The sequence below is a fragment of the Papio anubis genome, chromosome 12, assembly GCF_008728515.1.
Source record: "Papio anubis isolate 15944 chromosome 12, Panubis1.0, whole genome shotgun sequence".
NCBI lineage: Eukaryota > Metazoa > Chordata > Mammalia > Primates > Cercopithecidae > Papio > Papio anubis.
The window spans coordinates 64464759-64483510 of record NC_044987.1 but is presented as its reverse complement, the minus strand read 5'-3'; the positions used below and the strand labels follow the sequence as shown (position 1 = coordinate 64483510).

Here is an 18752-nt window from a genome sequence, read left to right as displayed (position 1 = left end):
TCCTAAACTGCATCACAGCATTACCATGACCTCCTGTTTCTACATTTGGTTTGCCTCCATATGCCCCCAAATTCCAATGTTTTTGTGAAGTCATGTTTGGTGGTCAAGGTTGAGGGAAAGTACACAGATCAAAAGCTCATCTAGTTGTGTCAAACTTTGTCATAGTTAGATAAGCTTTTTGAATGTAAAGTTTGTCAAAATTTAGGGAAGTATTTTGCCCTTAGGTGGTCACTTATTGAGCCCTGGAAATTTTACTCTTTCTTTATCCTTGAGATACCTCTTGCTTTATTGAATCTATAATCAACCTTATTGCAACCATGGAGAATGAGATATTACCTAGCTCAGAGGTCCACATCACAGAATATGTGGGTGAATCTATCACTGTTGTGAATCTATCACCTGTTGTGAAGCCCTGTTCTCCAGCCCAAGCATTCTTCCATTCCTAACACAAGCTTCTCCTCCTTTACAGAGATGGGTCTGAGTTGCCTATTTTTATACCTCCCATGTCATGCTGAGTGGGGGCTGGGGTTTGCAGAGAGAAGACAGCTAGGGAACATAATTGCTATGGTAATTGCTTTCTATTGTACAATAAATATAGTCTGGATGTATTGCATATGGTCCCTAATTTTTAATAGAATCCTCACAAAAATGCTACTTTCCCGCTTTCCAATAACAGACTTAGAATGATGGAAGGACCTTCACAAGTCCAAACACAAGCAAATGGCCATATGGCAGAGTTGTTCTTTTTCTGTGTCTCATAAGATTCCAGACAGTATAATCTTAGCAGTATCTATGAGAAAAATCTACCTCAATATATCTTCTTTCTGCATTCACACTCAAAAACTTGATATCTGTGCTTGGTTTAATAAAAATAGTGAGAGTAACTCATGGAGCTGGGTGGTGGTGATGTGTGTTTATGATTGTGTGTGTGTGTGAGAGAGAGTATATGTGTGTGTGTGTGTGTGTGTGTGTGTGTGTCAAGAGGTTAAGGGCTTAAAGCAACAATTAATTGGTGATTAGGATCATGTACTCAATACCATAGCTTGAAGAAAAAAAAAAAATTCCATAATTCCGAGACTGCTGCTTCATGACTTGAAAAACGATATCTGTCCACTTACCAGTGTGTGTGTGTGGGGGGGGGGGGGGGGGGGGGGGGTGGGGGTTGGCTTCATTGCTGGGAAACACTTGAGATCCTGTATTGATGAAAAATGATTTCTCCAAACTAATCATTCTGTTCATAAAACTTTGAGTTTTCAAGACACTCAGGGTCTCTTTCATCCCTGAAGCTTTTTTCTCGTGGAGGAATGCCACCCAGACATGTGCTAATGCCACTTAGCACATTTTACAACATTTACATTTCCTTGGGCTCCTTTTCCTTCTTGTTTTCAACCTTCATGCCCCAATCCCTGCCTAACTTCTATTATTTATTTATTTATTTTATGCCATACATCTGCCTTTATTATGAGCAACAGGCGGGACACTTCCAGCAATAGAAAAAAGAGTAATTTACAAAAGCAGGGATTCAATGAAGCTGCTGGTTGTTACTCTTGGGCACTCACATGTAGACGCTGACCCAGAGCAGCAGGAAGAGGACTCCAAAGCCCATGAAGAATGAGGCCATCAAGGAGATGAGGAACTCTTCATAGATATCACAAGTGTAGAGGTGACCTCGTAAACAAAGAACCAGGTGGTGAAGAGCATGCCGATGGTCAAAAGCACTAGAATCAGATGGGGGAAGACAGCCAGGTTCACTGGGCTGTAGTATCTGCTCATGGCCTTGAGCTCCATTTTGCTCCAGTAGGCTAAGCCGCCACTCTGCCACCGGAAGACTTCTGTTATTTCTTAACTTTTGCTTTCCTTATTTCATCTGTGCTCTCTGACTAGGTAATTATATCTAGCGATGTTATCTATTCTGATTCACAGTATCCAGCAGACCTGATTTAATCATCACTTTCTCATTATAAGGCTCAACAAGTAATGTTCACAATTTTCCAAAGCCATAGACTGATCATCTGACCTATAAATACTCTAAATTCCTGATCATCTTCCCATCGTTTATGGCTCTGAATGGCTTTTTGTCCAAAGCATCCAGCACCATTTTCATGTGGGTAGTTTCCCCTGCTGGTAAAAATAGTGAACACTTTTTCTTATCCACCCCATACCCCAACAGAGACATGAGATCCACTATCACTGTCTATCTGAGTGTGTTTGAGATCTTCAATATCTGCAGTGCTGATACCTCAATATGGAATGAAGTGAACCAACAAGCTCTCTCTGACTTTTGTTTACAGGATTTGCATACATTTTCTGGTGGATACTAGGCTTATTTCTGGGAATATGCAGCAATTTAAAGCATTGTGTCTCATGTCAAAGTTTGCTTTACACAATCTGAGACTAATCTATTTGGTAAGTTTTCCTTTCTGTTAGTCTGTACCCTTGTCATTACAGTGACTCCCATCCTCACTCTAATTTCATCTTTTCTGGGAGTAAGTACTTGGTGGAACATATAGAGGCAAAGAGGAAGCTGGTTTATGCAGCTGAAGAGAGCAACAAAGGAAACAGACAATGCAAACCAGAGTCCGGAACTATACCAGAGATATCTTTCTCTATTCCCATGGATTTTCAGCTTGATTTTTTCCTAACTAGATCTCTCTGCTAGGGAATGAAAAAGAAGATCTAAGATTTTCCCTCTTCTAGGAATTTGCAAAAGAGATTATTCAGAAGCCAAGTTCTAAAGATTTTAGAGAGTCTTTGGGATGATACAGTCTTATACCCTGTCACATCTTGACTGATATATTACTGCATTTCCCTCTAAAATCTCCAATAAACCAACTGTCTACTGCCCATTCTGCGCTGCCATGCCCCCTATTGCCTATGCTGAGCCTCCAGGCCAAGACACACTGTAGTCCTTTACTGACCTTTAATGTTCATAAGTCTGTTCATTGTTGCCATAGACGTGACTATGAATCCCTAAGCCTGGTCAAGATACTGGATCCAACACCACCTTTTTAGATTATACCCAGAAGCCAAGCTGCAAAGAACATTAGTTTCATAAACTCCTCCATAAGGCCCACTTCTCTCTCCTCTCTCCTTCTTTATTCTCCCAGCCTGAGGGATTTGGAACTTTGGAACAGGAGTCCCTAAGGTTTCTTCCTGAATCTAGGTTTGGGAATCAGCCTCATCTCCAGAAATAAGATTTATTTTAAGCATCACATAGGGGTAGAAAAGAAAATGTAGGGAGGATGGCCTTTTTGCAGCAGATTTTTAAAAGAACTTCCAGGACCTTGTCTTTATATTGAAGCATATGTCACTATAGGATCAGAGCAAGGCATTACATTGATCCTTTAAGAAAGTTTTGCTACCTACAGCCCTTGACCCTACTCTTTTTTCAAAAAAATATTTTTTTAAGGTAATTGTTAGAGATTTCCCAAGGTTTATTTGAAATGACACACCACTGAAAACATAACTGTTACAGATGATTTGTGGATACAGTACACATCACCTATCTTACTTTAGGACAGTCTGTGAAGATGAGATTTTCCTGCTGCAGTTCCTTTATCAAGTGACTTTAGACAGAGATGGGACTGCAAGGGTGACTCAGGTCATGCTAGCACAGGAGAAGCAGGTGCTAGTGTTTCATTTGAACTAGTCGTTGGGCTGGGGTGGAGTAAAAGCTCCCTAGGCCAAGGAAATCTTTGCAATGTGGAGAGGACCCAAATTACTGGGTGTGGCTTTTTGAATGTTGAAGACCTTGTCAGCATACTGGTCACCCAGTTTCATCATCACTTCATACTGTTTGTACCAAAGCACCACAGTTTCCTTATGAAACTTGGCTTCAAGGCTGGAGACATTTTTGAAAGTATTAACATAAAATCCAATTTGTCTTGACCATAATAATGGTAACTCTTCTTGTAAGTCAACATTAACCTTCAAACCTTCTCTATGCTTTTTGAAATTCTACTTCTGCCTTAGACAGAGGCTCTCATCCTTCCTCCTGAAGCTCTGTTGAGCCTGATGGGGATGAGCAGGCACTGTCATAGTCCACCAGCTTCCTGCTGCACTTGGTGATGCGATTCTTCAAGTCAGGAAATTGGTCCAGGTAGTTTTCCAGTGTTAGCAAGGATGCATCACGAGTTTTTCATGGATATCTTTCCAGAGCACATCACCTTTCTCATCAACCATTTTCACACCTTCCTGCCCAGACCAATCCAGCGCACAGACTTCACGCAGTGACTCAGCTTCGTCAAGGTCTCTTGAATGCCTTTGATTGCTTCTAAACATCCTCAGAGTTCTCTCAGGTCTGGTACCCTCTGCTTCTTGCGGCTTGAAGTTCTGGACATACTCTTCAAACTGTTTGTCTTTTATCTCACCAGTTTTCCCTGGCTTCTGGAGGACCTTTTCTTCTGAGTGGCTGAGTCTCTTCGTTCTTGGTGAAGATGCCCTTTTGATGTTGGCCAGGGCTGTGGATCTGGGAGCTGGGAGGAGCTGAGTGCTCAGTGTGGCTGGTGGCACAGAGGGGCGGGAGGCAGAGGGGAGGATCACTAGGAGGGGTGAGGTCTTTGACCTTACTGTTGATATGTTCTTCTGGGACCATCGGGAGCCCAGAGCTCTGCTCTGTTTCGTAAGACTCCACAAAGAGAAACTGCAAGTCCCAGTCTTTCACCTCTCTTGGACTTTTTATCTGGTCTCTTCATCACATCTCTTCAGTATAAGGAAGAACAGAAAGGGAGGAGAGAAACTCAGGGTTGTCAGTCAAATGTGTCCATTTACAGAATTTATAAAACATATTGTTGTCTTAATTATCTTTATACTAGCCTGCTATGGCAGGTTTCAGGATCACTGGACCTAGAGGGTGAGTCAAGGAAGATTTTCTTTGATATGGCTTAAATCCCCCAAATTCATTCCCAAAAGCGCAAGGAAAGAAAGAACAGAATTAAGTAAACATTGCCCATATCGTGGAAGACAATACAGAGAACAATGACAGACAGAAGAACTAACAGACACATACAAAGACATGGATCACTTTACATTTTATTTGTTCATTTTAATGAAAAATTATATTTTGTTAAAAATGATCTATGTGAGAGGTTCTATAATACAGTAGGGAATAAGAATTATGTTATGTTTACCATCCTGGAGCACACAGTCAAGAAGTTACAAAAGAGAAAGGCAAATTTCACACATGCTACAGACAGACACACAGCCAAGTTCAGTAAAACAAACAAAATCTTTTGGTCTAATCAGATAAAGATCATTTACTAGCCTGGAAACTATTGTAAAGATATTATTTTATTTTTGTTTTCTCCATGTTATTTATACATCCCAAGAATTCTAAAAAATCCCCACCTTTCTGTGATGAAGAGTAGGTGGGCAGCCATAGATCACTCAGAGTGTCAGTATGACAGAGGCCAGAGATGAGGGAAATCCAGCTGGCTGGTCACTGGGTGGCCCCTTGTGTAGTCCAAGCATTTCATACCCTGTATTTTGGTCAAAAGAATATCTTTTAAAATTAATTTAAAACTTGTCATTTGAGTCATGGATACTGGCTCTTCACCTGGCCATAGGACCACAAACCCCCTCTCCTCATGCCTAGACTCTGAACAGAATTAACTTTGAAAGGTATTTGGAGCCAGAAAAGGCCTTTTTACCCTCTAGTTATGAGCATTGCCTCCATCCTCTCACTTCCTTCCCACCCTCCACATATGACCAAAACTGTTTTTCACCTCGGCTATTTTGCACATGCCAGACACTGCCATCTAGTCTTATCTAGGATATACTTTTAAACCAGACCTCTCATGCCACTTTACTTTACGAAAATGCATCTCTCTGTTCAGTAGTAACTGGAATTAACTATCAAGACAATAGTCATCTGAATTAGAAATTATATCTCTGTTTTTAAATTATTATCAGTATTATTTGATAACTGTTATTCAAAGTTTTAACTGAAGACACTTCTCATAGAGATACTTTCCCCAGACTTATCATTTTGAATTGAAGGAAATGATTTACTCTCATTGAAGAAATGAGAGTAAAGCTCATTTCTTCACAATGTGCAGTTTTCTAGAAACAGCAGCCAGCTCCATATGAGCAAGAAAACTGGATCTATGTCTGAGGTCAAGAATGCTTTATTCCTATGTATAACAAGACCAACACATACGGACCATATGGAGGGCAATGAGCATTGACTGAAATATGGGTGACCCAAATCATAGACCCAAGAATTGTATATATATAATTTGGTCCATATATATATATATTTTCTTGTAATATATTATTTCTGTAATATTTATACATACACATATACATACATGCACTATTATATATATTAAGTATATATAATTAAGTATACTAAATAAATATTAAGTATATATATAACTGTGTGTATGTATGTATCTGTGTGTGTATATATATGTGTATGTGTGTAAGTATGTATGTATGTACATGGTGCCAGCCATAGGCTAATCAATGTGAGTTAAATTACCTGGGAAAACAGTATCAGTTGAGCACTGAGATATGTGCTTAGTGTTGTACATATATTATATCATATACAAATCAGCAATAGACAGGCAGGGTAAAATAATGTTCTAAGTAGCAGAGGGATTGGTTGATTTCCACTGAAATGCTGAGGGATTGGTTAATTCTCATTGAAATTACTTTCCTAGTTACTTATGCCAGCAACATTGTCACCCTGTCCAGTTTCCCTGAATTATTCCTCAGAGACCAGTAGAACAATGTCATGCTCCAGAGCGAGGCAGAGAGAATAAGCAAAGTATACCATTCTGAATCTGCTTAGTTTTAATGCTATAGATAACCAGGTTCATAAAAGGTGGGAAAAGGAAGTAGATGTAGCTCATTGTGATGTGAACCACATGAGGAACATGCTTTCCAAATCTATGAATAAATGTCAGACAAACTACAGTGACATAGAAGACCAGGATGCAGCAGATATGAGAGACACATGTGTTGAGGGTCTTGGCCCTTTCTTCTCCAGAACCAATGACCGTGACAGTCTTGAGAATCAAAATGCAGGAGAAAAAGATGGCGAGAAAGTCCAACAAGACCATTGCAAATAAAACTACAACTGGATAGAGATGATTAAAGGTGATGTCAGCACAGGCTAGCTTGATGATATCTTGGTGTAGACAGAAAGCATGGGAGAGTACATGGGATCGACAATAGGGAAACCAGTGTAGGTGAACAACTATTGGAATAATGGACAGACCAGCCCTTGTCAATACCCCTACACCAATCTTCATTACCTGGGTGTTGGTCAGGATAGAGGTATATCTTAAGGTGTTGCGGATAGCAATGAAACGGTCATAAGCCATGGAAAGCAAGATACCTGACTCCACGACAGAAAGAGTATGGATAAAATAGGTCTGAGAGAAGCAGGTCACATGGCCAATCTCCCTGTGATTTAACCATAGAACACCTAGCACTGTGGGCATTGTGGTCAATGTCACTCCGAGGTCTGTAGCTGCCAACATAGCTAAGAAATAGTACATGGGCTCATGGAGGTTATGATCATTCCTGATGAGAAAGAGAAGAGTTCCATTGCCAAGAAGTATGGAGATGTAGTCTACCAATAATGGGATGAATATCCAGTGGTGTGCTTTCTCCATGCCTTGGAAGCCAGTAAGCTGGAAGGTGGAAGCAGAGTTATTGAGCGTCATTGCCCGCTTTGCATTTACTCCAGGTAATGCAATAGTAATCAGTTGTATAAAAGTTGCTTCTTGAGAATTCTACCTGTTCATAAGATGTTCACCAGTCCTGACTTTCAGTGACAGCAAGGATAATAATTTAGTCATTCCTGGGAGATTCCTAGGTAGGGGAAGATAGAATGTATAAAGAATATATTATTTAGGGTTTACTATATGTAAGATTATTGGATAATACATTGGAGATACAGCTATTCTTGCAGAATAAACGTTGTTGAATTCATTGTAAATCATATAACCCAGAAAATAAAAACAAAATGAAAGAAGAAACCACTATGTTTGAATAGTGCTGTAATGGCCTGAAACTTACAGGTCATTTATCATGGTGCTCTTCATCTTGACTGGTGGTATTTGAGGGTGGATGTAAAGGTTTCCCAGACTATGTGAGACCTAAAAGATCAGTAGAAAAATGGTTCTTAATGCTCTTGGAAGAGCAGATATAAACATTCTATGGAAAAACAAATACACAAGTAAGAAATATATGAACAAATACAATAAAATAGTAAATTTCAGAGATGACTTTTCTTCCATATGTCTGGAGGGAAAAATCAATTGATGAAGCTCCAGAGACTTTAGGGTAGCTAGAAAATAACATAAGAGTGACTTATTTGTGTGTGGTTCCAAAGCACATAGAACTCTATGTTGCCCAGCTTTGTAACCCTAGTTATTGATATGCTGCTTCAAAAAATTCAAATTTTCATAATATGAATTAAAGCATAAGCAGAGAAATGCAGATTTGATGAGAAGCATTTGAAGGCACTAATTGATAATAGCACCAGACTACTGTTTTATATCACCTACTAGGCGATGCAAAAATAAAAATTGGTAATTCAGGCAAGATCAAGGAGAATTTTTTTTTAAAACTATGGCATCTGATGGGATTTGACAAAAGTGAGAAGGCTCTGTGACTTGTTAGAATTCTAAGATTTCAGCTGGTACAGGCAGCCAACCTCTGAGAATGAATAAATTGTGTGTTGGTGGCATGAGCCAGAGAAAATAGGCCCACCTTCTCTTATGGTTGGTTTAGACTATACATCTCACATACTATAGAAAGAGCATATTGATGTAAATTTATGTATGACTTACAAGACCTCTTTCTGTCCATGAAAAAAAATGAGTCCAAGATTACTGGACTTTCATCTTCAGAAGAATTTGTTGAAGTTTCAGCTCTGCTCTTTCTAACAATAATGATCTTGGGGAAGTCATTTAATCTTGAGATTTGGTTACATAACCAGTAAACGCTACTAGTGATTTCTGTCTTCTTAGGCATTCTCTTGACATAAAGTACGGGGGCATGTTTTGTAAAGAGTAGATAATATTTGTGTTTTTGTTATTGTTTCAGAGAAGCACCTCCTTTCTCTTTCTCTGGTAAGTACATGTCAGGATCATTCACCCAGAGGTGTGTCAAATGATTTCATTTTTTTTTGTGGAGGCCTTGGGAACAGATAGAAAATGATGATGGGGTTTTTAGGAGCCTGTGTTTGACTTTAAATAAAAATATTAAACTACAGTTTCTCTAATCAGCAGATAAAAGGTGATATGTCTGGGTGGGAAAGGGGAAGGAGAAAAGATGGATGAGCTAGTGTGGGAACTTCTGACATAGCTAAAAGTAATATTGAGCCTGGGGCATTGGGACTGAGGGAAGTAAAGGGGAAAGCAACTCTGTCCTCAAAAAGTGAGGAAAGGCGGTATTATTGCTCAATCTGCCTGTCAGTGAAAGGGTCAGAAAATACTCAGTTTATGCAGGATTAAAGAAGCAGGTATGGCAAATAAAGATTGTAAATAAGGTATAGAACTCACTGTTTTATTATAGGTATTCATTGTGAAATGATTACCATAATCAAACTAATTAATGTATCTATCACCTCACATAATAACTAATTTTTTTGGTAGTGAAAATATGTGAGATCTGCTTTCTTAGCAAATTTTAAATATACCTAAATAAAGCTGGAAGGGAAAAGATAATACAGAACATTAATCTAGTTAATTGTGTTATAGTGCTACTAAATAAACATATAATGGATAAATAAATTTAAAAAAAAAACAGGAGTAGGAAGACTAGGTAGGGAAAATAAAGCTGAGAAACAAATGTATGGAACAAATAATTGTTGAATTTCTACGGTGTGTCAAGTATTGGACTGGGGCATTATATACACTTCGGTTTTTGGGTAGAATCCTTACAATAGCTGTTTGTCTTTTCTGTTTTCACATTGAAAAATTGAGTGCTTTTACTTGACTCAGTCAGTTGCTTTTGTGGTACATGAGATGACCTGTGAGTTTCAGAGGGGATAAAAATCTAAAACTTTTACCTCATCCCTGCAGCCATTCACCCTCTTCCAGGGTCTCTGTCATAGAATAGACTTGAGTTTTTGTTAATGAAAAACGAACTCTCAGAGTCTCAAACTCTGCCACATAAACTGATGGCTCTACGCAGACACATCAGAGGGAGCCCATTGAGATGTTAACTTTCATATATTCTCTCACCTTCCCTTTGGCTTTTTTCCTTCAATTTTCCTGACACTCTTTTCTTTCTCAAGCAGTTAATCTCTCCATTATTTTTTACCCCCTTACTTTTGTCTATTATCCTTCCTGTGATGGTTAATATTGAGTGCAAACTTGTTTGGATTGAAGGATGCAAAGTATTGTTCCTAGGTGTGCTGTAAGGGTGTTGCCAAAGGAGATTAACATTTGAGTCAGTAGACTGGGAGAGGCAGATCTACCTTCAATCTGGGTGGGTACTATCTAACCAGCTGCCAGTGCGACTAGAAGAAAGCAGGTAAAAGAAGATGGAAGAGTAGTGGATGTCTATTACACAATATAAACTTTTCCAGGTGCTAAAGTCACATAGCTATGTGAATCTCTATCCCTGATCCAGAGGCACACATAACCCAAGCTCCATCCAAGCTTAATTTTGAATTCGTTTATCAGTCGCATGGCCAGATAGTGACTTTTTTTCTAGAAAGTATTTGAACCTCTGACGATTACAGAGGTATACCTCCTCAAGAATTTGGAAGATTTGGTTCTATATTTGGCACTTACCTGGACTTCTAGGGTAAAAGACATGGGGTTGAGGGCAGGGGGACTGTCAGGGTTAGAATGGAAGCCAGAGAGATTAAAAAATCAGTCAGCAGGAGAGAAATTACTACAACCTCATAATTCATGCCTGAGTCAACACCCATGCTCTGGTTTGTTCCTAGAATTCTTTGTGTTATGTGTTCCAGAATCTATCCTTTACCTTTTTTATATTTGAAGAGGTAGCTCTCAAAGAAACCAAGTTTTAGAGATGTCAGGAAGTCTTTAGGACCCATGCCTACTATATACATCTACTCTTAGCAGACAACACTATTACTTTTCTCTTGCTGAGAAGTCGGCTTCGATTTCCCTGTCTTTCTCTGCCTTGGTTCCTGCAATGAGATCTTACAGAGAAGATTCATTAAATACCCTCACTGACCTGAAACTATGTTCCCTTCGATTCTTCAGTTCCATAGTCATGTATCGCACATCTTTAGCTGTATGAAAGATTTGGGCATCATCTTTTCAGAATCTGCACATGAGCCTGGCTGGGAGGAACATTTATTTTAGAAGCTCCTCCCCAGAGACCATTCCTGATTTAGATAATTATTGTTCTTTCCTCCCTCCCTACCTCCCACCCTCCTCTGCTCCCTCCTCTCTTCCCTCCCTCCCTACCTCCTTCCTTTCGTCTTTTTCTCTATTATTTGTGCCCTCAGCCTTGTGGGTATTGGGTTTGAACAGCACAACCCAAGATCTCTGACGGTATCCTGGCTTTTACTGGAAGTTTTCCTCTGTTGGAAGTTGAATATTTTGTCTACATTGTGGCTCTGGCTCTTGCTGTACTACTTTGGAATTATTTTATCTCATTGTATTTCATAGTCCTTACCTGTAAAATGCATGTAATAATTGCCACCTCATAAAGTTATTGTGTGGTATGGTTTAAAGAGAAAGCACTTGAAATGGTACTCAACATTTAATAAACAATTCATGTCAAATATTGTCATGTCTGTCATAACCAATTAAACTTATTTTAATTATTTGCATTTTGGATTATCTTCCCTTATTGCACAGTGAACTGTGTGAGAAACAGACTCTATCTTTCATAATTGTATGGCATTTCATAATTTAGATGTTCAAGTGTTTAAACCGTGGAATCAATGCTATATTCCCCAGTTTCTACCATTGGAGATAGATGATCTTACAGGCGATTTAATATTTCTCTGATTGATAGACAGCAATTTTCACTTCCAGATTAAACCACTGTCTCATGAACACTATTTTCCCTAGCAACCAGATTTTTTAAACATGTGTAGTAGTACAGATGTATGTATAAAGGATATACAATGAACATACAAATACATTTTTTTTCTCATTCAGCAAATGGTGAGATTTAATTTATTTTAATGGTTAATAAATTAAATTAAATATTTGATTACTGATACAATGATGATGAAAAGAGTATTGAGAAAATACATGATAGAGAGCAGAAAGGGCTTCAATGAACCTATTGTTATTTAGTAAAAAAAAATTATTAAGGTTAATTTACATAAAGAAGTGTGAACACATCATAAAGGTCTAGCTCAATGAATTTGTTGCAGAATAAGTTCACTCACGTAGTTGCCACCCAGAACAAGAGCTAGAACTTACCTCAAAAATTCCTTTGCACTCTTTTCAAGTTCACCTTCCAAATTAGTTTTATTAAGTTGTCACCTTTATGTAAATGGAATTATAGTCTATGTTTTCTTTCACGTCTTGATTCTGTACTCATCATTATGTTTTTGAGAAATATCTGTGTGCTTTTACGTAATAATAGTTTGTTCATTTTCATTCCTATGCAATATTCCCATGGTATGAATATACCCCATATTTACTCTGGTGCTCTTGATAGTTAACAGTAATAGTTGGGGCTGTCACAGAATGCTACTTAGATAATTCTGCTACATGTTTATTTGACTGCTTGTTTTTGTGCATATACATATGAATTTCTATTAGGCCTCATCATAGGAATACAATTCTTTGGATAAACATATACTTATCTACAGTAGATACTATCAAATAATTTCTAAAGTGATAATTTGTTAAAAATATATTCCACTAACAGTTCATCAGAGTTTCAGTTGGTTTACATCTTTAACAACACTAGGTGTTTTGGGGTTTTCTAAGAAGCGATTCTACTGCGTGTGTACTCATATCTCATTGAAATTTTGATTTGCATTTCCTTGATAATGAATAACATTGCACACATTTTCATATATTTATTGATCACTTGCTTCCTTTGTAAAGTACCTTTTTCAGCCTTTTACCCATTTCAAAAACAAGTAGGTTGTCTATTATTCTCTTATTGATTTTGGGGTTTTATTTATAAATTATTTATATAACTCTTGTGCCAGATATAAGTATAGAACATTTACAACTTATACCTGACATTTGTATTCTCTTAATAATTTTCACAAAAATAAGTTTTTAATTTCAATTCAGATTTATTTATGGTTTTATTTGTGTGTAATAGTTAAGGCATCTTAAATCTAAAATCAATGAATAAAAATCACTCTGTTACCTTATAATATCTTTATTTAATTATTCACCATAAATTGAATTTTGCCTATGGTTTGAGGTGGGGATCAAAAATTTTCATGCCCAGATTGGTTTTGTGCCTTTGATTAGCCTGCATTGTTTTTGCTCCCAGAATGACCCTGGAAATCACAACCATAGCTGGATCCACCCTCTTGCAGCATTTCACATAGTTACAACATTATCTTGTTAGCAGAAATAGGTATGGTATCACCTGTGTGATGATATATTTTATAGTAGCTCCCTATCCAGAACATTTATATTCTCATTAAACAACCAAATGTACACATTCACAGATAATCAAGCCATGTGATAACTGACTATGTTCCTGACACAGGCTGGGCTATCCAGAAGTAGATACTGACACTTTTTAAAGTAAAATGTATTTACTAGAAAGCAATACCTTTGAAAGAAAGAAGGAGGAGGTAGAATTGGTCAGAGAAAGAAATCAGACTGATATACAGGCTGGCAAAGGCTTGACCAATCTAGGAGAAAGCTCTGAAGCAAGTATTACCCAACGATATTACCCCACATTGGGGGAAATGGCCAGGTTTTCAAAACCCTGCCTCACTTAGTCATCAGATGTGAGTTGCCCCAGGGAGGTCTTGGCTTTGGGCAAAGTGGTTCTGTGCAGCTGAGGGTCCTGTATGAGCTGAGAGTGGAAGACTGTCTGCTGACATATTCCCAGAGCAAGGCAGGAAATCTCTCTCTCTCTCTCCCTTTTTTCGTTTTTTTTTTTTTTTTTTTTTTTTTTTTTTTTAAGAGTCTTGCTTTGTTGCCCAGGCTGGAATGCAGTGATGCAATCTTGGCTCACTGGAAACTCTGCCTCCCGGGTTCAAGTGATTCTCCTGCCTCAGCCTCCTGAGTAGCTGGGATTACAGGAGCCCACCACCATGCCTGGCTAATTTTTGTATTTTTAGTAGAGATGGGGTTTCACCATGTTGGCCAGGCTGGTCTCAAACTCCTGACCTCAGGTGATCCACCTGCCTCGGCCTCCCAAAGTCCGGGATTACAGGCTTGAGCCACTGTGCCTGACCAGGAAGTCTTTCTCTAAAGGGGATTCTGGACTACAACATGTCTACAACATGTCTACATGTATCTCATGTCTACAACAATTTCTTTGTTAATATCTTATATTTGGAGGCCATTTTCCAAGAACTTGCAGATTTGTATGCCCAATCTAATTTCAGTTCTCATCACTTACAGACCAATGAACATATTATCCAGATATTCCAAAAATATCTGCAGGGTTTTACTGGTTTTCAACTGCACCTGTGGTCACCAAAGTTTCACAGAGACTGATGCTTATCTGGAGTTTCAGTAAAGTTTCCACATAAAAAAGCAAAAAAAAAAAAAAAAAAAAAAAAAAAAAAAAAAAAAAAAAAAAAAAAGCAAAAAAACAAAACAAAACAAAACAAAACAAAACAAAAAACAAAAGCAAAATAAATAAATAAGTCCTTCACTTTAAGGGCATTTGTTTTCTTAACCTTTTATTTTGAAATAATTATAGATTCATAAGAAGTTGCAAAAAATATAAAGGGAGATCCTGTGGACATCTCAATCCATTTTTACCTAGTGGTTACATCGTGAATAACTATCGGAACCAGCAAATTGATATTGATATGATCCACACAGATTATTTAAATTCCATTAGTTTTACATGCACTGATATATTTGTGTATACGTATATAGTTCTATGCAATTTTATTACATGTTTAGATTAATATGCATACTACCACTGTCAAAATACAGAATAAACCTATCTCCACAAGGCTCCCTCACACTACTTCTTTTTAGAAACATTTACTCTTCTTCTTTATCTCTAAACCATAGCAACTGCTGATTTCCCTATCGATAACTTTACCATTTCAATAAAACTATGTAGATGAAATCATTGGCTTTTTTTTCCACTAAGCAGAATTTTTCCAAGATATATCCACTAGTTCCATGTGTTAATAGTTTGTTATTTTTTTTATTGCTAAGCAGCAATCTCTTGCAAGTGGTACCACAGTGTATCTATTCACCTATTGAAGAACATTTGGGTTGTTCCCAGTTTTTAGCAATGATAAAAATAAAGCTTTTATGAACACTCATGTGCAAGTCTTTGTATAAACGTAAGTATTCATTTCTTTGATAAAATGTCCAAGAACGTTTTATCAGCCTGTCTAGGTCTATCATCAGTATTTTGTAATAGGCAGCATTAATTTCTATACATATTTATTAAGTTTATACCTAAATATACATTCAGTATTGAAAAGGTTAAGTAGCTTGCCCATGTTTACATTGCTAGAGAATTTTCTAGCACTTCCATAACGAAGTACCATAGACTGCATGGCTTAAACCACAGAAACTAATTTTCTCATAAGTTCTGAAGGCTAGAAGTCCAGAATCAAGGTGTTGGCAGGGTTGGTTTCTTCTGAACCCTCTCTCCTTGGTTTATAGATGGCCATCTTCTCCTTGTGTGTTCACATAGTTTTCCCTTTGTATCTGTCCATATTCAAATTTCCTCTTCCTATAAGGACACAAGTCATATTCAATTAGGATACACCCTAATGACCTCATTTTAACTTAATCACTTCTTTCAAGACCTATCTCTAAATACAGCCACATTCTCAGTTACTAGGGGTTAGTACTTTAATATATAAATTTTGGGTTGGGACATGATTCAATTCATAACAGTTAGTGATAGTCTTTGATTTGCATTGATCATTACATTAATTATAACACAGCATAGTAACAGCTGAATAATTTATTCAGTGAAAGGAAATTTGTTCTTCTGGTAATATAAGTATATTTCCCCTTAAAACCAATAATAGGCAGAGTAGTTCCTGTCAGGATTGGAGGGGAAACCAAAAATATTACAGTCCCTGGGACTAAAGTGATGTGGTGTGCTTGGCTGAAGCACCGTAGTGATGAGCATGCCTGCTGCATCCCCCGGGAAAGAGAAAACTTCTGGTGGATTAAACTCAACAAGGGAATAGTTAGTGTTAACTGCAGATTGTGGGTTCACATTGGGTACTAGAGAAGGCTGCCTGAATTTTATTATATTGACTCTCGTCTATATAGCTCTCTACTTTCAAGGTTTCTCTGATCTAAACCAAGCAGGAAATATAATTGAAATTCAGATTACATAGGCCAAGAAGATATACAGCTTTCTCTTGAGATAAACTGGGAAAGATTTGACCTTTGAAGTAAGTATAGGGAATAGATTACCTCCCAAAGATGACACCAGAGTCTGCTGGGGCTATGAAGACAGGCTGTCTGATTCCCCACACATAAAGTTCCTACCAGTGGCTTGATTAGCTCAGTAACTTTGTTTGGAAAAAGATTGTTTAAGAGCTTTGGAGGACTAATTAAGTGTTCCACCTCCCTCAAAGGACGAGTTAATACAGAGTAAATATTCCTTAAGGTCCAAGTTGGCTATAAAAGGGAGACATCTGGGAAGGTGCTGTCTTTATTAATAACCTCAGTGACTGCTTCTCTTAACAGATGTTGAGAAGGAACAACATGATCTGAGTCTTTAGGCAAGACACAATAATCCTGCTCCTCCTCACCATCAATCAAGTTATGGTACATGGGAGTATGGTGAAATACTCCTAGATATGTAAGGAGTGTACTAGGAGACTCTTCTATAAGCTCTCCAGAGAAAGATAAGGAGAAGGATTTCCTATTGAAGGATCTCAATAGTCCACAGCTTTGGATATGTGTACAGAATTCAGCCAGAAGTTGACAGCATTTCAAAAACAATTCCAAGTGCTACCAACCACTACCTAATACCTTCAGTACTCAGTGATGTGAATATGACCCTCTCATATGTCTCCTTTCCTTTCTAAGAGATGAACAGGAAGGCACCCTTATTCTACTAGATTTTGCTTTTTAAACAAAGCAGAGAAAAATTATGGCTGTAAATGGCAGAACTTTATCTGATTTTCTAGGTGTTCAATTATAGAATCTTCTTCTTGGCTCTATCCTCAGTCTTTGTGATCTTTTTCCTTCCTTATATTTTTTTTCCTCAGCTTTTATCTCTTCTCTTACTGTCTTTCTTCTTAGAAACCTACAGCTGCAACTAGCTGAGGACACGGGAATTTTCCACAAAACAAAGTAGAGTGAGTCCATAGATCACTATTATAGCTGCATTACAAGGTATGTCTGCATGGAATTCTTGGGAATGGAGAAGGGGAAACTTTAAGTTGCAGGTTATTGGCAAAATACAATCATTGCCTTATACTTTGGTTAGTTTCCCTGTAGCGATTCATCACTTGTGCTGCATATTCTTTTATAAGAAGGAATTTTTCACAAAGCTGAGATACAGTGAAAGATTGGGTTAAAGGAGATTATTGCTGAAATGTCAGAGAAGTAAGAGTGTTGACAGAGAAATGAAGTTGTACATAGAACACAGAAGGGGAGGAACTAAGCTGGATCATCTTCGCGTCTAGTAACTGAAAAATACACATCACTCATCGTATGTTCAATAAGCACTGAATTCTGGTTTATGTCTCTCGGTCCTAGGACAGAATATGGATGCTGAAAAATGATTCTTTCAATTTTTTATTCCTTATAATCAAGCCAAAAGTGCTGAGTTGTTGCCTCATGCCCAGTTGTCTGGCACCTCTTCACTGAAACTGTTACAGTTAGATCTCATCTATACAGGTGGAAGGTAAGAGGATCATTTTCTTTGGTGGCATCTTTAGGGTAGTGCCTTACACTGACAAAGTAACTCTGAAGGGGTATATTTGGATAAGAACATCTTTTTAATTGTGGATAAAAACAACTTCAAGAAGTTGTTCTGGTATGGGACAACAACAACAAAAAGCAAGGAATGAATTTGCTCTAACTCAGCTATATTTACTAATGACTCTCGATTTCCTCACAAGTAAATGTGTATCCCCCTCAGAATTCCATTTTGAGTAAATGGATTCAGCATTCTTTCATTTGTTCAAACAGAAATGTAGGTGAAGCCTCATTTCACTTTTCCCCAACTCTCATTTTTAATATATCAGCAAATCTTCCCACTATCTCAAAAATGCGTCTGTATCTGTTTAAGTTTTTGTATTTTTCTCTTTTTTTCATTTCCCCTGCTTCTCTCCTAGTCAAGGTCGCCATCACTCTTCATATGGATTTTTAAAATAGCTTTCTAACTCATCTCTTCTCTTGTCTCTTGCTTAGTATTCTTCACATAGCAGTCTAAGTGAGTAATTTAAAAATACAATTCAGAATATGTCACCACACTATTTTCTATTGTGATTTTCAAAATGTTCTAATATCTTCACTACATTTATAGTAAAAACAAAACAAAAATCCCGTTGTGGTCTATAAGGCCCTATGACACCTGATTACTACCTGCTTCCTTGACATTTTCTATTGTCCCTCTCCTGTTTTCTTATCAAACGCCAGTTATGCTGATTTTCCCTCTGGAATAGTCTTCCTCTAGGTCTGTATATGGTCAGGTTT

The 18752-nt window shown here is 37.7% G+C and overlaps 1 protein-coding gene and 1 pseudogene across 3 annotated transcripts; both read right to left on the bottom strand.

Annotated features, from left to right (window-relative positions):
- Positions 1 to 1555: 1555 nt before the first annotated feature.
- Positions 1556 to 2967, bottom strand: LOC108582163 (annotated as a pseudogene).
- A 55-nt stretch (positions 2968 to 3022) lies between these two features.
- OR51B6 (olfactory receptor, family 51, subfamily B, member 6) lies at positions 3023 to 11217 on the bottom strand. 3 transcript variants are annotated; one of them, XR_002516901.2, is made up of 4 exons: positions 11170 to 11217; positions 8029 to 8108; positions 7747 to 7821; positions 3023 to 5477 (listed from the first exon to the last, which is right to left on the bottom strand). XR_002516901.2 is itself a non-coding variant. In XM_021925309.2 (3 exons), exon 3 carries the CDS (start codon positions 7671 to 7673, stop codon positions 6735 to 6737), a length of 939 nt encoding a protein of 312 aa, XP_021781001.1. In that variant the 5' UTR covers positions 7674 to 7821; positions 8029 to 8108; positions 11170 to 11217; the 3' UTR covers positions 6374 to 6734.
- Positions 11218 to 18752: the final 7535 nt, after the last annotated feature.